The 16,562-nt window shown below is 35.9% G+C and overlaps 1 protein-coding gene across 1 annotated transcript in view; it reads left to right on the top strand.

Annotated features, from left to right (window-relative positions):
* Window positions 1-13,669: 13,669 nt before the first annotated feature.
* The window catches only part of DCC (DCC netrin 1 receptor), a 1,459,593-nt gene continuing 1,456,700 nt past the window's right edge, over window positions 13,670-16,562 (top strand). Inside the window, exon 1 of the mRNA XM_074202006.1 lies at window positions 13,670-14,355. Within this exon, the coding sequence (XP_074058107.1) occupies window positions 14,265-14,355 (91 nt within the window). The 5' untranslated portion in view covers window positions 13,670-14,264. The remainder of the gene's footprint in view (window positions 14,356-16,562) is intronic.

Here is a 16,562-nt window from a genome sequence, read left to right as displayed (position 1 = left end):
GCAAAACAATTACATCAAGTTATCATGAAGATAATGATCCACAATCAGGCAGGATTTATACTAGGTAAACAGGGATAGGTCTCAATTAGAAAAATTAGCATAATTAGCCACATCAATAATAAAACAAACAGAAATCATATGATTATTGAAATAGATACTGAAAAAGCTTTTGACAAAATATAGCACCCATTTCTATTAAAAAAATAAAGAGCATTGGAATAAATTGAGTTTTATTTAAAATTATAAACAGGACCTATCTAAAACCATCCACAAACATCACATGTAGTGTAAATTATCTAGATGCATTCCCAAAAAGATCAAGGATGAAACAAGAATGCCCATTATTTTGGGGAAGGGAGAGTGGAGGGAAATTTTGTAACATGGAAATATGTATGTACATAGGAATGGAAATAAACAATTTTTTTAAAAATAATGCCCATCATCATCACTATTATTCAATATTGTATTAGAAATGATAGATTTAGAAACAAGAGAAGAAGAAGAAGAAGAAGAAGAAGAAGAAGAAGAAGAAGAATTTGAAGGAATTAGAATAGGCAATGAAAAAGCAAAACTCTCACTTTTTGAAGATGATATGATGCTAGATTAAGAGAATGCTTGAGGGGCGGCTAGGTGGCACAGTGGATAAAGCACTGGCCCTGGAGTCAGGAGTACCTGGGTTCAAATCCTGTCTCAAACACTTAATAATTACCTAGCTGTGTGGCCTTGGGCAAGCCACTTAATCCCATTTGCCTTGCAAAAACCTAAAAAAAAAGAGAATTCTAGAAAATCAACTAAAAAACTACTGGAAACAATTTGCAATTTTAGTAAATTCACAGGATATAAAATAAACCCCTCATAAATCACCAGGATTTCTATATATTAATAGCAAAAATACAGAAGCAAGAGCTAGAAAGAGAAATCCTATTCAAAATAACTTCAAGAGGAGCCACTCAGAAGCTGTTCCCTGATTGCTCAGCCCACAGAAGGTAAAGGAGTAGAGGGAGATTGTCAAGGTCTGTCTTCTCTCCCTGGGACAGGACTCCAGGGCTTTGACCACATCAGACCCTAGTCACAGTCTGAGGCACAAGAGGGGTGAGCTTGTGACCATTCAACAGACCAGGAGAGCAGTCAGAGCCTAACATACTGAGATCCTTGATGGGGTGTCCCAATAATACTCAAAAGCTCAGGAAGCACCCCAAAAAACAAGCAAAGGGTGGGGAAATGAGTAAACAGAGCAAAAAAAGGAACCTGTCCATAGACAATTACTTTGGTCCCATGGAGGACCAAATCACACAATTAGAGGCAGAGAAAATCCAAGCTTCTGCCTCTAAAGACTCCAAGAAATATAGCAGTTTGTCTCAGGCTATGATAGAGTTCAAAAAAGATTTTGAAAATCAAGTAAGAGAGGTAGAAGAAAAATTGGGAAAAGAAATGATAGAGATGCAGGAAAAAGATGAAAGTGAAGCCAGAAGCTTGGTCAAGGAGATCAAAAAATGTTGAAGAAAATAACATATTAAAAACCAGTTTAGGTCAAAAAGCTATTGAGAAGAATGCTTTAAAAAAGCAGAATTGGCCAAATAGAAAAAGAGATAAGAAAGCTCTCTGAGGAAAACAAATCCTTCAGAATGGAGCTAAAGGAAACTGATGCTTTTCTGAGAAATCAAGACCATAAGAATAAAAAACTAGAAGAAAATGTGAAATATCTCATTGAAAAAAACTGACCTAGAAAACAGATCCAAAAAAGATAATTTAAAAATTATTGGGCTACCTGAAAGTCATGATCAGGAAAAGAGCCTTGGCCTCATTTTTAAAGAATTTCTACAGAAAATTGCCCTGATATCCTAGAAGCAAAGCGTATAATAGAAATTGTGAGAATCCACCAATCTCTTACTGAAAGAGATAAAAAAACCCCTAAAGAATATTCTAGCCAAGTTCCAGAACTCCCAAGTCAAAGAGAAAATATTACAAGTAGCCAGCAGGAAATATTGTCAGGCTATGGTCAGTATGACCTTGGAGTATTATATTCCAAGCTTTACAAGCATCTACATTAAGGGCTCATAAAGCTTGGAATATAATATTCCAGAAGGCAAAAGAGCTTGGAATGCAATCAAGAATCAGCTATACAGAAAAATCTGAACATCCTCTTCCAAGGGAAAAGTTGGACTTTCAATGAAACATTGGAATTTCTAATGTTTCTGTTTAAATGTCCAGAGCTGAACAGAAAGTTCGATCTTCAAGTACAGGACTCGGGTGAAGCACAGAGAGAATTGATGAGAAGGATAAATTATGAGCAACTCAATGATGAACTGCATATATTCCTGCATGGAAAGATAATACTGATAATACTCATATGAATCATCTCATTTCACAGAGCAGGTAGAAGGCACTTTTATAGATGAGGCACAGGAGAGAGCTGAATTTGAAAATATGATATACTGTAAAAATGTAGTCAATGGGTGAAAGGGAAACATACTGGGAGTGAGAAAAAGGAGAGGCAGAATAGGGTAAGATATCTTATGAAAAGTTATAACATGTAGCTTTTTCAATGGCATGGAAGGGGGTAGATGAGGGAGAATAGGGCAGCCTTCATTCTCATAGGAAATGGTTCAGAGAGGAAACAGGATACACCCTCAATAGGACATAGACATCTAGAAGAAAAAGGAGAGAAGGGGGGCAGGGGAGGGGAGAAAGGATGTGGGTGATAGAGGAGAGGGTAAATCATAGGAGAGGATAGTCAGATATAACACATTTTTTTTAACTTTTTATAAGGCGGTGGGATTGAGTGGCCTGTCTGGGACCATGGAGCCGGGTAGTTGCTGGGTCTCTGGGGTGGAATGCAGGTTTGGGGCCTCTTGGCCCCAGAGTTGGTGTTCTGTCCACTGCACCACTCAGCTGACCCTGGGGAACATTTTTGAATAGGGACAGAGTAAAAGGAGAAAGAAAATATAATAAATTGTATTGGGGAGGAATGGATGGAGTGAATTGCAATCAGCAACGACAACTGTGGAAAAATGTGGAAGTAACTTCTCTGATGGATTAATGACAAAGAATATGATCCACTGGTGACAGAGATAATGTTATCAGAACACAGACTGAAACACATTTTTTTCCTCTTTCTTTCACTTTATTTCTCATGAGGATTTATATTTTTGTTGGGAAGAGGCCATTACATTTATATTTAAACAAGGAAATTTTAGTAATGTGTAAATAAATTAAAAAAATAAATTTATTAATTAAAAAATAATTTCCCAAGTTTAAAATACTTGGGAATATGCCTGCCAAGGCAGACTAAGGAACTCTATGAAAACAAATACAAAATACTTCTCTCACAAAAAAAAAAAAAACAGATTTAGGGACAGCTAGGTGGTGCAGTGGATAGAGCACTGGCCTTGGAGTCAGAAGTACCTGAGTTTAAATCCAGCCTCAGATACTTAATAATTACCTAGCCGTGTGGCCTTGGGCAAGCCACTTAACCCAATTGACTTGAAAAATCTAAAAAAAAAAATTAAAAAAACTGATCAAATATCAACTGTTCAGGGATAGTCCAAGCTAATATAATGAAAATGCAATTCTACCTAAATTCAACTACTTATTTATTGCCTTACCAATCAAAATCTGAAAAAAAACCTACTTTAATGAGTTAGAAAAAATTATAAGTAAATTTTATGGAGAAATAGAAAGTCAAAAATTTCCAGGGTTTTAATGAAAAACAGAGCAAAAGAAGATGGCCTAGCCCTACCTGATTTAAAATAATATTATAAAGCATCAGTCATCAAAACTGTCTGGTATTGGCTATGAAATAGAGTGGTGGATCAGTGAAATAGACTAGGTGTAATAGCAGAAATGATTATAGTAATCTGCTGTTTGATAATCCCATAGAGTCCATCTTTTGGAATAAAAACTCTCTCTTTGATATAAAAACTGTTGGGAAAATAGAAAGTTAGTGTGACAGAAACTGAGATTAGACCAACACCTCATACCTTATACTAAGATAAGATCAAAATGGATATAGGATTTAAACATAATAGACAAATTATAAGCAAACTAGGAGATCAAGGATTAATTTACCTATGAGATCTATGGAAAGGGAAGCAATTTATGACTAAGGAAAAGATGGAGAGCATCATTAAAAACAAAATAGATAATTTTGATTACATTAAACTGAAAAGGTTTTGCACAGACAAAACCACTGTTATCCTAGATCAAATGAAATGTAGCAAATTGGGAAACTATTTTTATAACTAGCATTTCTGAAAAAGGACTCATTTCTAAAATATATAGAGAACTGAGTCAAATTTATAAAAACAAAAAAAAGCCATTCCCCAATTGACAAATGGTCAAAGGACATGCAAAGTAAATTTACAGATGAGGAAACCAAAGCTATACATAGCCAGATGAAAACTTGCTCTAAATCATTATTTATGTGAGAAATGCAGATTGAACCACCTTACTCCTCTCAGACTGGCCAATATGACCAGAAAGGACAATGATCAAAGTTGGAAGAGATGTGGGAAATCTGGGACACTAATGCATTGTTGGAGCTGTGAACTCATCCAATCTTTCTGGAGAGAAATTTGGAATTACACCCAAAGGGTAATAAGAATGAACATACCCTTTTATCTAGCAATACCACTACTGGGTCTATACCCTGAAGAAATCATGAAAAAGGGTAAAAATATCACTTGTACAAAAATATTCATAGCAGCTCTATTTGTGGTAGCCAATAATTGGAAATTGAGTGAATGTCCATCAATTTGGGAATGGCTGAACAAACTGTGTTATATGTATGTTATGGAACACTATTGTTCTATTAGAAACCGAGGTGGGGGGGGGGGTGAATTCAGAGTAGCCTGGAGGGATTTGCATGAACTGAGGCTGAGCGAGATGAGCAGAACCAGAAGAACATTGTACACCATAACAGCAGCATGAGGTTGGTGATCAACCTTAATGGACTTACTCATTTTGTAAGTTCAAAAATCAAGGGCATTTTGGGGGTATCTATGATGGGGAATATGATCTGTATCCAGAAAAAGAATTATTGTGCTTGAACAAAGATTAAAGACTATTATCTTTAATTTTTTTTAAAAAAGTCATCTTATTATGTAATCTTGCTATCTCTTATATTTTTCCCCATAGGGATATGATTTCTCTCTCAACACATTCAATTTAGATCAATGCATAACATGGAAACAATGTAAAGACTAACAGACTGCCTTCTGTCAGGGGTGGGGGTAGGGAAGTGACATTTTGGGGAAAATTGTAAAATTCAAAAATAAATAAATAAATTTATTTTAAAAACATAAATGTCCATTATCACCACTATTATTCAATATTGTATTTGAAATGATAGTTTTAGAAAGAAGAGAAGAAAAATAAATTGCAGGAATTAGAATAGACAATGAAGAAATAAAACTCTTACTCTTTGAACATGACATGATAGAACACTAAGAAAATGCTAGAAAATCAACTAAAAACTACTTAAAACAATTTGCAACTTTAGCAAAGCATCAGGATATAACATAACCCCATATAAATCATCAGCATTTCTACATATATGTGTATATATATATATATATATATATATATATATATATATATATATAAATCAACAAGGAACAGCAAGTAGTAATAAGAGATATTCCACTTAAAGGAGGTGTAGACAACATAAAATTATGAGGATTCTACCTGCCAAACCAAATTCAAAAACTATGCAAAAATAGTTACAAAACATTTTCACACAAATAAAGTCAGATCTAAACAAATGGAAAAATGTCAATTACTCATAGTTAGGTTGACCTAATATAAAAAAGTGACAATTCTACCCAAATTAAATTACTTAATCAGTGCCATACCAATCAAACTACCAAAAATTATTTTATTGAATTAGAAAAATAGCAATGAAATTTATATAGGGGAACAAAAGCTCAAGAATGTGAAGGGAATTAATGAAAAAATTTGCAAAGGAAGGTTGTCTAGCTGTACAAGATCTAAAATTACATTATATAGCAGCAGTCTTGAAAATTGTTTGATACTAAGAAATTTATTGGTAGATAGTGGAATAGTGAAATGGATTAGGTACAAAACAAAGAGTAGTAAATGGCTATAGTCATCTTTTTGATGAACCCAAAGACTCTAATCACACCCTCTGCAATTAGAACTCAATCTTTAACAAAACCTGCTATAAAAATTGAAAAATAATATAGCAGAAACTGGACATAGACCTATATTTCACAGCCCATACCAAGATAAGGTCAAAATGGACAGAATTTAGACATAAAGGGTGATACCATAAGATGATTAGGAGATCAATAATAGATTATTTCTCAGATCTATGGAAAGGGGAGGAGTTTATGACCAAAGAAGAGATAGAGAATATTACAAAATGCAAAATGGATAATTTTGATTACATTAAATTTAAAAAGTTTTTGCACATATAAAGTCAAACCAAGCAAGATTAAAAATAATGTAGTAAAATAGGAAACATTTTTATAGCTAGTGTTTCTGATAAAGGACTTATTTCTAAAATAGATAGAGGAGTGAGTCAAATTTATAAAAGTACATGTCATCCCCCAATTGATAAACGGATAAATAGTCAAAAGATGTGAACAGGCAGTTTTCAGTTTGAAAAAGTAAAGCTGCCTATAGCCATATGAAAAAAATGCTGTAACTCATTATTGATTAGAGAAATTAAAATTAAAACAACTCTGAGATATCTCACAGCTATTGCATTGGCCAATATGACAAAAAAGGAAAACAACTGATTTTGAAGGGGATATGGGAAAACTGGAACGCTGAAGCATTATTGGTGAAATTGTGAACTGAGCCAACCTTTCTGAAGAGCAATTTAGAATTATACCCAAAGGGCAATAAAACTTTGCATACATTTTGTTCCAGCAATATCACTACTGGATTTATATCCCAAAGAGGTCATAAGAAAGGATTAAAATTCACATGTACAAAAATATTTATGGAAGCTCTCTTTATGGTGGAAAAGTTTTGGAAATTGATGGGATGGGGATCAAATGGGGAATAGTTGAATAAATTGTCCTAGATTAATGTGATGAAGTATTGTTGTTCTGTAAGAAACCATGAGCAGCCAGACTTGAAAAATGTCTGAAAATACTTGCATGAACTGATGTTGAGTGAAATGAGTATAACCAGAAAAACATTGTACACATTAATAGCAGCATTATATGATAATAAGCTGTGATGAATTTGTTCTTTTAAGCAGTACAATAAACAAAGACAGTTCTAGAAGACTTGTAATGTAAAACATTACACACAACCAGAGAAGGAACTATGAGTCTGAATGCAAACCAATGCATACTATTTTCAATTTTTAAAATGTTTTAGGTTTTTTTTTCCTTGTGTTGTTTTTTTCCTTTGTGTTCTGATTCTTCTTTAACAATATCATTAATATGGAAATATGTTTAACATAATTATACATGTATAAGCTATATTAGTTGCTCTCTGTCTAGGAAAGGGAAGGAAAGGAAAAAATGCAGAACACAAAACCTTACAAAAACAATTGTTGAAAACTATCTTTACATATAGTTGGAAAAATAAATAAATAACTTTTTAAAATTTAAAGGAGAAATAAACCAGAAGCAAAGCAATATTATAACTAAAGCTGAAAGTAGTTTCTTCAGAAATTATAGTGAATCTGATTTAAAATAAGGCAGAAAATCAAATCAATAGAGCAACAAAAGAGCAAAATGAAATTACAACAAAACTACAAAGAATAAAAAAATCAGAGTCTGTTATACAATTATTTGCTAAAGTAAAGCAAAAATTCCCCTAAAAACACAAAAGAAGATTGTAGTGCTTCTATCTTCTTTTGTATTTTTAGGTATTTTACTTTATTTTATCAAATAACTATAATAATATAAAACCTTCTAACAGATGACTAAATAAGTTTTCAATAGTTCTATCAGAAAAGGAAACAAACCAAAAACACTTCTACCTCTGATGGATTCACAGGAAAATTCTATCACTCACTTAAATTTTTTGAACAATTAGTATTGATAATACAAAATAATATCAATATAATAATAAAAATAATATAAAAAATTGGAAAAGCACTCTACCAGATTCTATTTATCAGAAAATACAATCTTAACACTAAACCAGGAAAGGATAAAACAAAGAAAAAGATTGTAGTTCAAGATCATTAATGAATATACATTCAAAAATTTTCAATAAGGTCTTTTACAACTAAATTAATTCATTCAATAATGATTGATTATGACCCAGTTGGATTTATATTAATGATGCATGGGATGAGATACAGGTCAGGGGATTTTCTTTATCCAGACCAAAACTGGGAGAAGATATAAATTAACTTATCTAAAGCAGCAGGAGAATTATTTGAGACCTTTGTGGTAGATTCAAAGTTTCATACAATCCAAAGCTATGAATATTATCTGCCAAACTAGAGTTAATATATATCAAAATATTAGAAAAAGAAATTAATATATACACTATAATGAAAAGAAAATTCTCATATGCAAAAATATTTAGAACAGTACTTTTTGTGTTACAAAAGAATTGTAAATAATATGGATGTCCATTAATTGATGTATGGCCAAACAAATTAGATTATGTTATATATTTGAATTTTATTGGAATATAATAGTATTGTAAAGGATTAAAAGAGTAACAAATATAGAAAACATGGATTGATGTGTACAAACTAATGTATAGTAAAGTAAGCAGTCACAAAAACACAAAATCTAACAACTACAAAAATGTAATCAGATTGAACTGCTAAAAAATCAATAGTGAATGTTAACAAAATTATAAAGAACAAGCATAACTCAGAAAGATTAGATGTGAAAATTCATTTCCATCTCATTCCTTTGAGGAATTAAGATGTACAATTTTTACGTATTTTTCAGACTTTCATATTAGAATTATATATCCTGAATTTGTCTTATTCCTTCTTTTCTTTAAAAAATAATATTTTAGAGACATATAGGTGGTGCAATGGGGAGCACAGCCTTGGAGTCAGGAAGACCTGAGCTCAAATCCTACCTCAGACATATAATTATCTCTGTGACTGTGGTCAAGTCACTTAACTTCCCCATTGCCTTGCCAAGAAAAAGTTAATAATATTTTTATATGGGATAGATCTCCATGAGTGAAAGAAAGAGGTTTACTGTGGAAAACTATACTAACATTAAAAATACACTGAGAAATATTATTTGAATGAGAAAAACTAATAGCTTTAATAAAGCATCTGCATATAAGATCACTCCACAGAAATTAACCTATTTATGTAGAAATTTTAAAAAATCAGTAGGGAAAAAATAGAATTGAAAGTCCTATTCAAATTAGTTATGTTTCTTTTAAAAAATAACTGGAGGCATAATTAGTGTTCAAGGATGGGATGTGTCAAAATAATTCATATTGTCAAGGATGATACTATGTAAAGTTGCTTATACTTTTAATTTTGTAGTAATTCTATAGTCAACAATATATTTTACAATATTAAACAAAATAACACAATTTAATTAAAAGATTTAGAATATTATGGAAAATGAAAAAAGTAAGAATTGAGAGCAATTTTTGCATTATAAAGCAGAAATTATGAAAATTGGCATCATTTAAAATGAAAATCAATGAAACAAATGATAGAAATGTTCAGGAAAAAATTTAACTCAATCATTCCATGTTAAATAGAAGTAAACATTTCAATTATCTTAGGAAAAACTGCCAATTTGATAAGAATTTCTAATAAAACTGGAAAGTAATCTGAGTGGTTAGATTAAAAATAGCTTATACTATGTACCAAATAAATTCAAAATTGACAGGATTTAAGAAATTAAAGTCTTGACATCTAAAGAAAAGAGTCAAAAAAAGGAGGGGTGAATAGAGTCAATCGCAAAAGATAAAATAGAAAATTTTGATAATATGAAATTTAAAAAATTCTTCAATGTAACTAAGAGAACAATATGATTTGTTGAGTGGTAAATATCTATGTGAAAAATCTCTGTTATCTGTCACTATTGACATATTTAAGATGAAAAGTTATAGTCAATTAAATAAATGGTCAAAAGATAAATGAATCAACTTTTTTTCAAAGTTCTCAAAAGAGGAGTTGCAGGGATAGTTGAGTGACCCAGTAGATAGAGCACTGACCATGAAGTCAAGATGACCCGAGTTCAAATCCACCCTCAGACACTTAATGATTAGCTATGTGACCTTGGGCAAGTCACTTAACCCCATTGCCTTACAAAAAAAAATTCAAACTATTAGAAACTATCTACAACATTATTCCCAGCCCTTAATAATAATGAAAATAAACTCAAAACAGCTCTGAACTTTTTTTACCTCACACCAAGAAAAGTGGCGAAGATGACACAAGATGAGTATAGGGAATGTTGGAGGGTTGATGGAAGCAGTTAAATTTAGAATAAACATTGGGCAGAGCTATAATTTGGTTCCATCATTCTGGAAAGGAAATTTTTGTGAATAAAATATTCATACTATACTGTTTATGGTAAATTCTAAGAGGGGAAAATCTGTACAATATACATGTACATATATAAATATATACACGTAGTCATAGAAAATCAGTTTTGAGATTCTTGCATATTGTTGTATTGAGGTATATATACATGTTCATATGTAGGATACAATAGTGTCTTATATCACACAATCTAGAAGTAATGCCACCTTTTCCCAAAATAGTGATACTTCTATATTCCTAAAATGTGGTTCATTCAGCCTTTTCTTAAAGACCTTTCTAGATAAGGAACTAACTGCTTCATAAATTAGCTCCCTCTGTTTTTGATTGATCTAACTAGAATATTCTTCCTTATTTTTGTTAAAATATGACTCTAGAAGACAAAATTTCCATTCAATATGCCTAGTTTTACATTCCAGAAGCAAAGAAAACACATATAACTTCTCTTCCAGTTCTCTTATTTTGAGTAAATCCATTCCCAAATCAATTTGTTCCTGATCCAGGATCATTTTCTCTTACATCTTCCATCACCCAAGAAATTTCTCCTTACATTATTTCTTGTTCCATACTACCTAAGGCTTAATGTTTAAAATTAAGCACTTACATTTGTATAATCATTTCCAATTTTTTAAAAATAATTCTTCTATAGCCAGAATTCTCATTCCTAAAGAAGTTGCTCTCCTTTTAAAAATGACTCCATCCAATTCTAAACCCTTTTGATTCCAACCCACAATATATGAACATCTAACAACTTCCCAATTCATTCCAAAAAGATTTTCTATTATTCTCCAATTCCAGGGATTCATCTAGTCATCCTTAAAGGAGAAAAAGACAACTTCCTATTGCTTTTTTCAAAGATACATCTCAACATATTTGCAAATATGGAGGTCAATTCACCACAGAAAGTCTATTTTCAAGACCTCAGATTCATTTACATTGCTATCCTCTGGATCACATCCAAGAACTTTATAACTCATCTAAACTGGAAAGTTGAAAACTGACATAAGGCCTTTATTAGGATCTTACATAAGTAGGGAGAAAGAGTGCTTTTCTGGATCTTATGCATTATAATATTGTTATTATATTTAGAATGATATTAGTGATTCATTGTTGATTTTGCTGCCAGGGTTCAGAAATCATTCTTTATGCATGGTCAAATCTACACTTAAAAAGTTCTTCTGAATATTACTTCAACTGTGTTGTTTACTGCAAGGGCTATCTCTGCTTTATAACTGCCTCCTTATCTGTTTCTCTTGCACTATAATCTTATCTTTTCTGACCTTGGTGCTATTCATGGCAAAGAGCTGAATGGAATAGCTTGGAAAAAAGCAAGTAAAAGAACACACACATCTCTTATCATTTAACCATTGTGCCTTCATCCCATAGCTTTGGTTCCTGGGGCATCTTTGATTTTTGAACATTTCAAGGAAAATTAGACAAATTGGAGACCCTTAAGAGAAGAGATTGCATCTAGAAATACACCTCCAATGTGTAGCTCAGAAGATATTTGGGTAATTATAGTGTTGGGGATGTTGTGCTAATTGCAATTTTTTTTTTCAAAATGGAATTTTGGGAAAAAAGAGGAATAGGAATGGGGATCTTTGGACCTTGAGGAACCTGGTTGGGTGTTAATATAATCAAAACTTGAAGAGGAACATGAACTTTGTTCAGTTTTCCTCTGGCTAAACAGTATGAGAGACAGAAAGACAGAGGACAGAAGAGAGAAGTTTCCCATTTGATAAATAGCATCTCTAGAGAAGGTATAATTCAATCCAATTGACTAAGTGTATTCTTTCCTTCCTTTTTTCTTCCTTCCTTCTTTTTTCCTTTCTTCTTCCTTTGTTCTTTCCTTCCTTCCTCTCTGTCTCTTCTGTCTTTCCCTGTCTCTTTCTCTTTGTCTCTGTGTTTCTGTTTCTCTGTCTCTGAACCTGACTCTCTCTCTCTCTCTCTCTCTCTCTCTCTCTCTCTCTCTCTTTCTGTCTGGTTCCCTCTGTTTGTGTTTCTTTATCTCTCTCTATCTCTGAATCTCTCTATTATTCCACCATAGGTAAGGTACTATTTTATTCACTTTGGAAGATGAAAACATAAATCAATGCCCTACCCTCAAACTGTTGTATTTACACTACAACATAAACCCAAATACATATAATTGGGGTTGGAACCACAGATTCCTCACCTTTCCCAACTATTCTGTAATCATTTTAATGGTTTGTTCATTCAATTTCAAAGGAATTTAGGTAAATAACTTTACTTTGTGAAGATATGGAGCAAGCAAAGAACTGTTATAATACATACAGCAGAAAGAACACTAGATTAGTACAGAGGTGATTTGGATTCAATCTCAGCTCTGGTGCCTTAATCATTTGAGTTTCAATGTTCTATCTACATACAGGAAGCAAAAAAAGGAAGAAGGTCTTAGAAGTGGTACTTTGGCATTTATTTTTAAGAGATGAAAGTGAAGACTTTACAGGCTAAATGATTTGCCTGAGTTCAAACAAAGAATTCATTTTGGAGGTGGGATTAAAACTCAGGTTTCCTGATTTCTAATCATCTGTTCCTTCCATTATTAATCCTCTTCCTTTATCTCTAAAAATCCAATTATTCTTTGATTGCCACTAGTATGCTATAGGATCTAAGCAATTTAAAATCTTTTGGGGGTTACTCAATTTCCTTCTCTCTTAAAAAAGGGTGGGGGAATTAGATGGCCCCGAAGTTCTTTCCAGCTATGCAAAGCTATGACATGAAACAATTTCAAAGGAATAAATAGGTAGGACATTTAACTAAACTTTATATGGCAACCGAGGTACATAGTATAATAAAAAAAATGATTTCACTAAAGACGAATATCAAGAGTGATAGCAGAAGGGGGGGGGGGACAAAAAAAACCACATGCTGTATTAACCAGATCCATTGAGAAAAGAGACTTCCCACGCTTTGCCCACAGAGGGCATCCCTGCTCATTGATATGTAGACCAAGCGAATGCAGCTGCTGGAAGCCTCTTCTCCGTCCTCTTTTTTCCCCCCTCTCTCTCTTTTTTCCAGCCTCCTCTCTCTTCCTTACCCCCTCCTTTACATCCCCCTCGCTTCAACCCTGCCCCCTTCCTGTGGAATCTTTGCCTGATCCAGTTCGTTTCCCTCCGTTCTCCACATTTTCCCTTCCAGCCTTCCACTTCTCTGGATCAATGGATGGTACAGCTCCAACTCCCAGCTCACATACTGCTGGCGGACAGCTCCAGTAACAAGTGAGAGCTTGCCTTACACCCCTTTCTACCCCCGCCTCTTCTCCGCACGCCCCCCTCCCCTCTTCCAGGAGAAGAAAATCATCTTCAATAGCTCTTTGGTGGATTTTTGTTTGTCAACTTTACACAACCGAAGCCATGGAACCAGGCTCAACCTTTTAATTCACATCTCAGCCAAAGGATTGTTGATTTGGGGGGGGTATTTTTCCCTCCCTCTTCTCTTCAGGATATGACTGTTTATTGATGATCCGCAAGCATCGGAGAAAGCTTCCTCCTCCCTTCTTCCCCCCCTCCTTTCCCTTGAGTTAGTTTTTGGGGGCTTGGGGGCTCCCGGACTGGATGGAACTTTTTTCTTCCCCCTTTTACTGATCTTATCTGTGCACCAGAAAGGGGACTCAGGAGCAAGAGGAGCAGGAGGTGGTGGTGGTGGAAGAGGAGGAAGAGGAGGCAGAAGGGGCTCGGTGCGTGTCTATGCATGAGTGTATGCGTGTGTGAGTGTATGTGTGTGAGCGTTGTTGGTGCCCAGGACCAAAATCTCCGTAGGTGTTGGCTGAAATATGGAGAATAGTCTTGGATGTGTTTGGGTACCAAAGCTGGCTTTTGTACTCTTCGGGGCTTCCCTGCTCAGCTTGCATCTTCAAGTCACCGGTAAGTGGCTCTTCTCTTTCTCTTTCGCCGCGTTGTCCCCCCCCCCCCTTTAACCTTTTCACTTCATTAAAGAGAGAACTGGTTGTCGGGGGTGGGGTGGGTTGAGGAGGTGGAATGGGATTTTTTTGTGGGAGAGAAATGTATGGAAACATTACGAAATATTTCTCTCTCTGCGTCCCCCCTTCATCCACCTCAGTCCCGTGTGATTATAAATACTGTACACTTTTTCTCTCTGGGTTAAGGGTGGGTGGGGTGGCATGGGACCGGGGCGCTGCTTTGCATATGCATATATGTAAAAATGTATATGTTTCTCTGAGTAGATGTGTATTTGTTTCTTTGTAAATACTTGTGTAGACCTGCAAGGCTAGCAGGCTGTTTAGGGATGATGCTAGACGTTGGGGGAAGCAGGAAGGGGCATGTGTGTATGCTTGTGTGTGTTGGGGGGGGGGGGAGTGGTAAAAGGTTCGCATCCTTACAAGGCTGAAACTGGAATGAAGGAAATTAGAACAAGGGGAGGAGAAAAGGAGCGTTGGGCAGGGGTGTAAGAAATGTGGTTTAATATAAAGCAGAAAAAGAAACAGAGACAGCGAGACAAAGAGAGATGGCGAGACAGAGACTGAGAGACAGAAGCAGAGAGTTCTAGACAGAGACCCAGAGAGAAGGAACAACTAGATGTCTTGGCTTCTGATTATTTTCTTGGTATTGGTCACCTTGGATTTGAAGTCTGAGATTTGAGAAAAGAAAGACAACCGCGCTTTTGCATTTTGAATTTGGAGTAGGTCGGTTTGGGGAAGGGGTACTGGGATCCGAGAGCATCAGAGGCAGGTGAAGCGGGTGGCCATGGAGAAGAAAAAGAAGAGGGCAGAAGCCACTTTTGGAGCCAACAAGCCCTAAGCCTCCGGAGCGACCATCTCCCAACTCGGATTGATTGATATTCGGCGGAGCTGGCTGACTCGCTCTCCCCTCTGCACTTGGCAGGCACCGTTTCTAATTAAAAATGGCAAAGCTGGTTGTGTATTGAATTGGGCCAGAGAAAGAGAAAGAGGGAATTGATACTCAGAGGTCCCCGGGCAGTAGCAGCAGGCTGAGCGGGGCTGGGGGATTCGATGGTCAAACGCATCAAAAACCTTGTAATGAATGATTACAATCCACTATTGGATTCATCGGAGCCTCCCCACAAGTGAGTGGGCACCCGGGAGAAAAGAGCGGGGGAAACCTGGAAGGTGCGGGGGGCGGGGGGGGGGGGAGAAGGAAGGAAAGAGCGGAAAGGAAGGGAAGCAAATCCCCTCAGGAAACGACCTTTTCTTGGGTCCAGATGAAAATACAGAGCCCAGCAGGCAAAGGAAGCAGGAGGGGAATAGTGGGGCTCTGGGAAACCCCCTCCCAACCCGAAAATTAATAATAAATTAGGACGAAAATCCCAGCCCAGCCTGTATGCCTCCGGGTACTGTATTTGTGCTTTCTTTGCGCAGCAAAGTGCGGCATCTGCCTGCAAAGGACTTGTAGTGGAGAAAGCACCTCTTGCTGCCGGGAGATATTCTGACTGTCAGCCTTAGGGCCAGTCCGGAGGTCCTGGGGCTGCCGCGGTACCTGCGCTACTGCTCCTGTAGGCTGCTAGTCGCCTCCACAAGAACCCGAGCCTTCTTTTCCCCTGTGTGTGTCTGTCTTTCTGTGTGTTTCCGTGTGTATGAATGTGTGTGTGTATGTGTTTGTGTTCGCGCGCGTGCGTCTGGGTCGGGGGTCTGTGCCCATGTGTGCGTGTGGGTCGACATCTGTGCCTGTGTATGTCTCTGTGTGTATCTCTACTGTGTGCATGCGCGCGTCTTTCCAGATTTGTGAGTGTGTTTGTATGCCTGTGGGCATGCCTCGGTGTGTGTATTTATGTGCTCATATTTGTTTCCTTCTGGGCTCTCGGGGTACTCACCCCATAGTTCCAGGCTCTTCTGGATGTAGCATTGTCCTCTGCAATTACTCTCCCAGAAGGTGGGCCCGGGGCCATCAGAGCAGGGAAATGAATATGTCTCTTTTAAATTTCCATCTTAAGAGCTAGCGAACCTGAGACAGTCTAGATTCTCCTTCTGAAACCAGGATTGACTTACCACTAGCTCCTGGAGCTGGGAAAAGGGGAAGTTTTTGGGGGGGCAATCCGTTATCCAGGGTAAATTCCCTATGTTTTGAGCGGGCTTACTTGAACTCGGGGAGAGGAG

The sequence above is a fragment of the Macrotis lagotis genome, chromosome X (genome assembly GCF_037893015.1).
Source record: "Macrotis lagotis isolate mMagLag1 chromosome X, bilby.v1.9.chrom.fasta, whole genome shotgun sequence".
NCBI lineage: Eukaryota > Metazoa > Chordata > Mammalia > Peramelemorphia > Peramelidae > Macrotis > Macrotis lagotis.
This window is presented reverse-complemented; position numbering and strand designations above follow the sequence as displayed.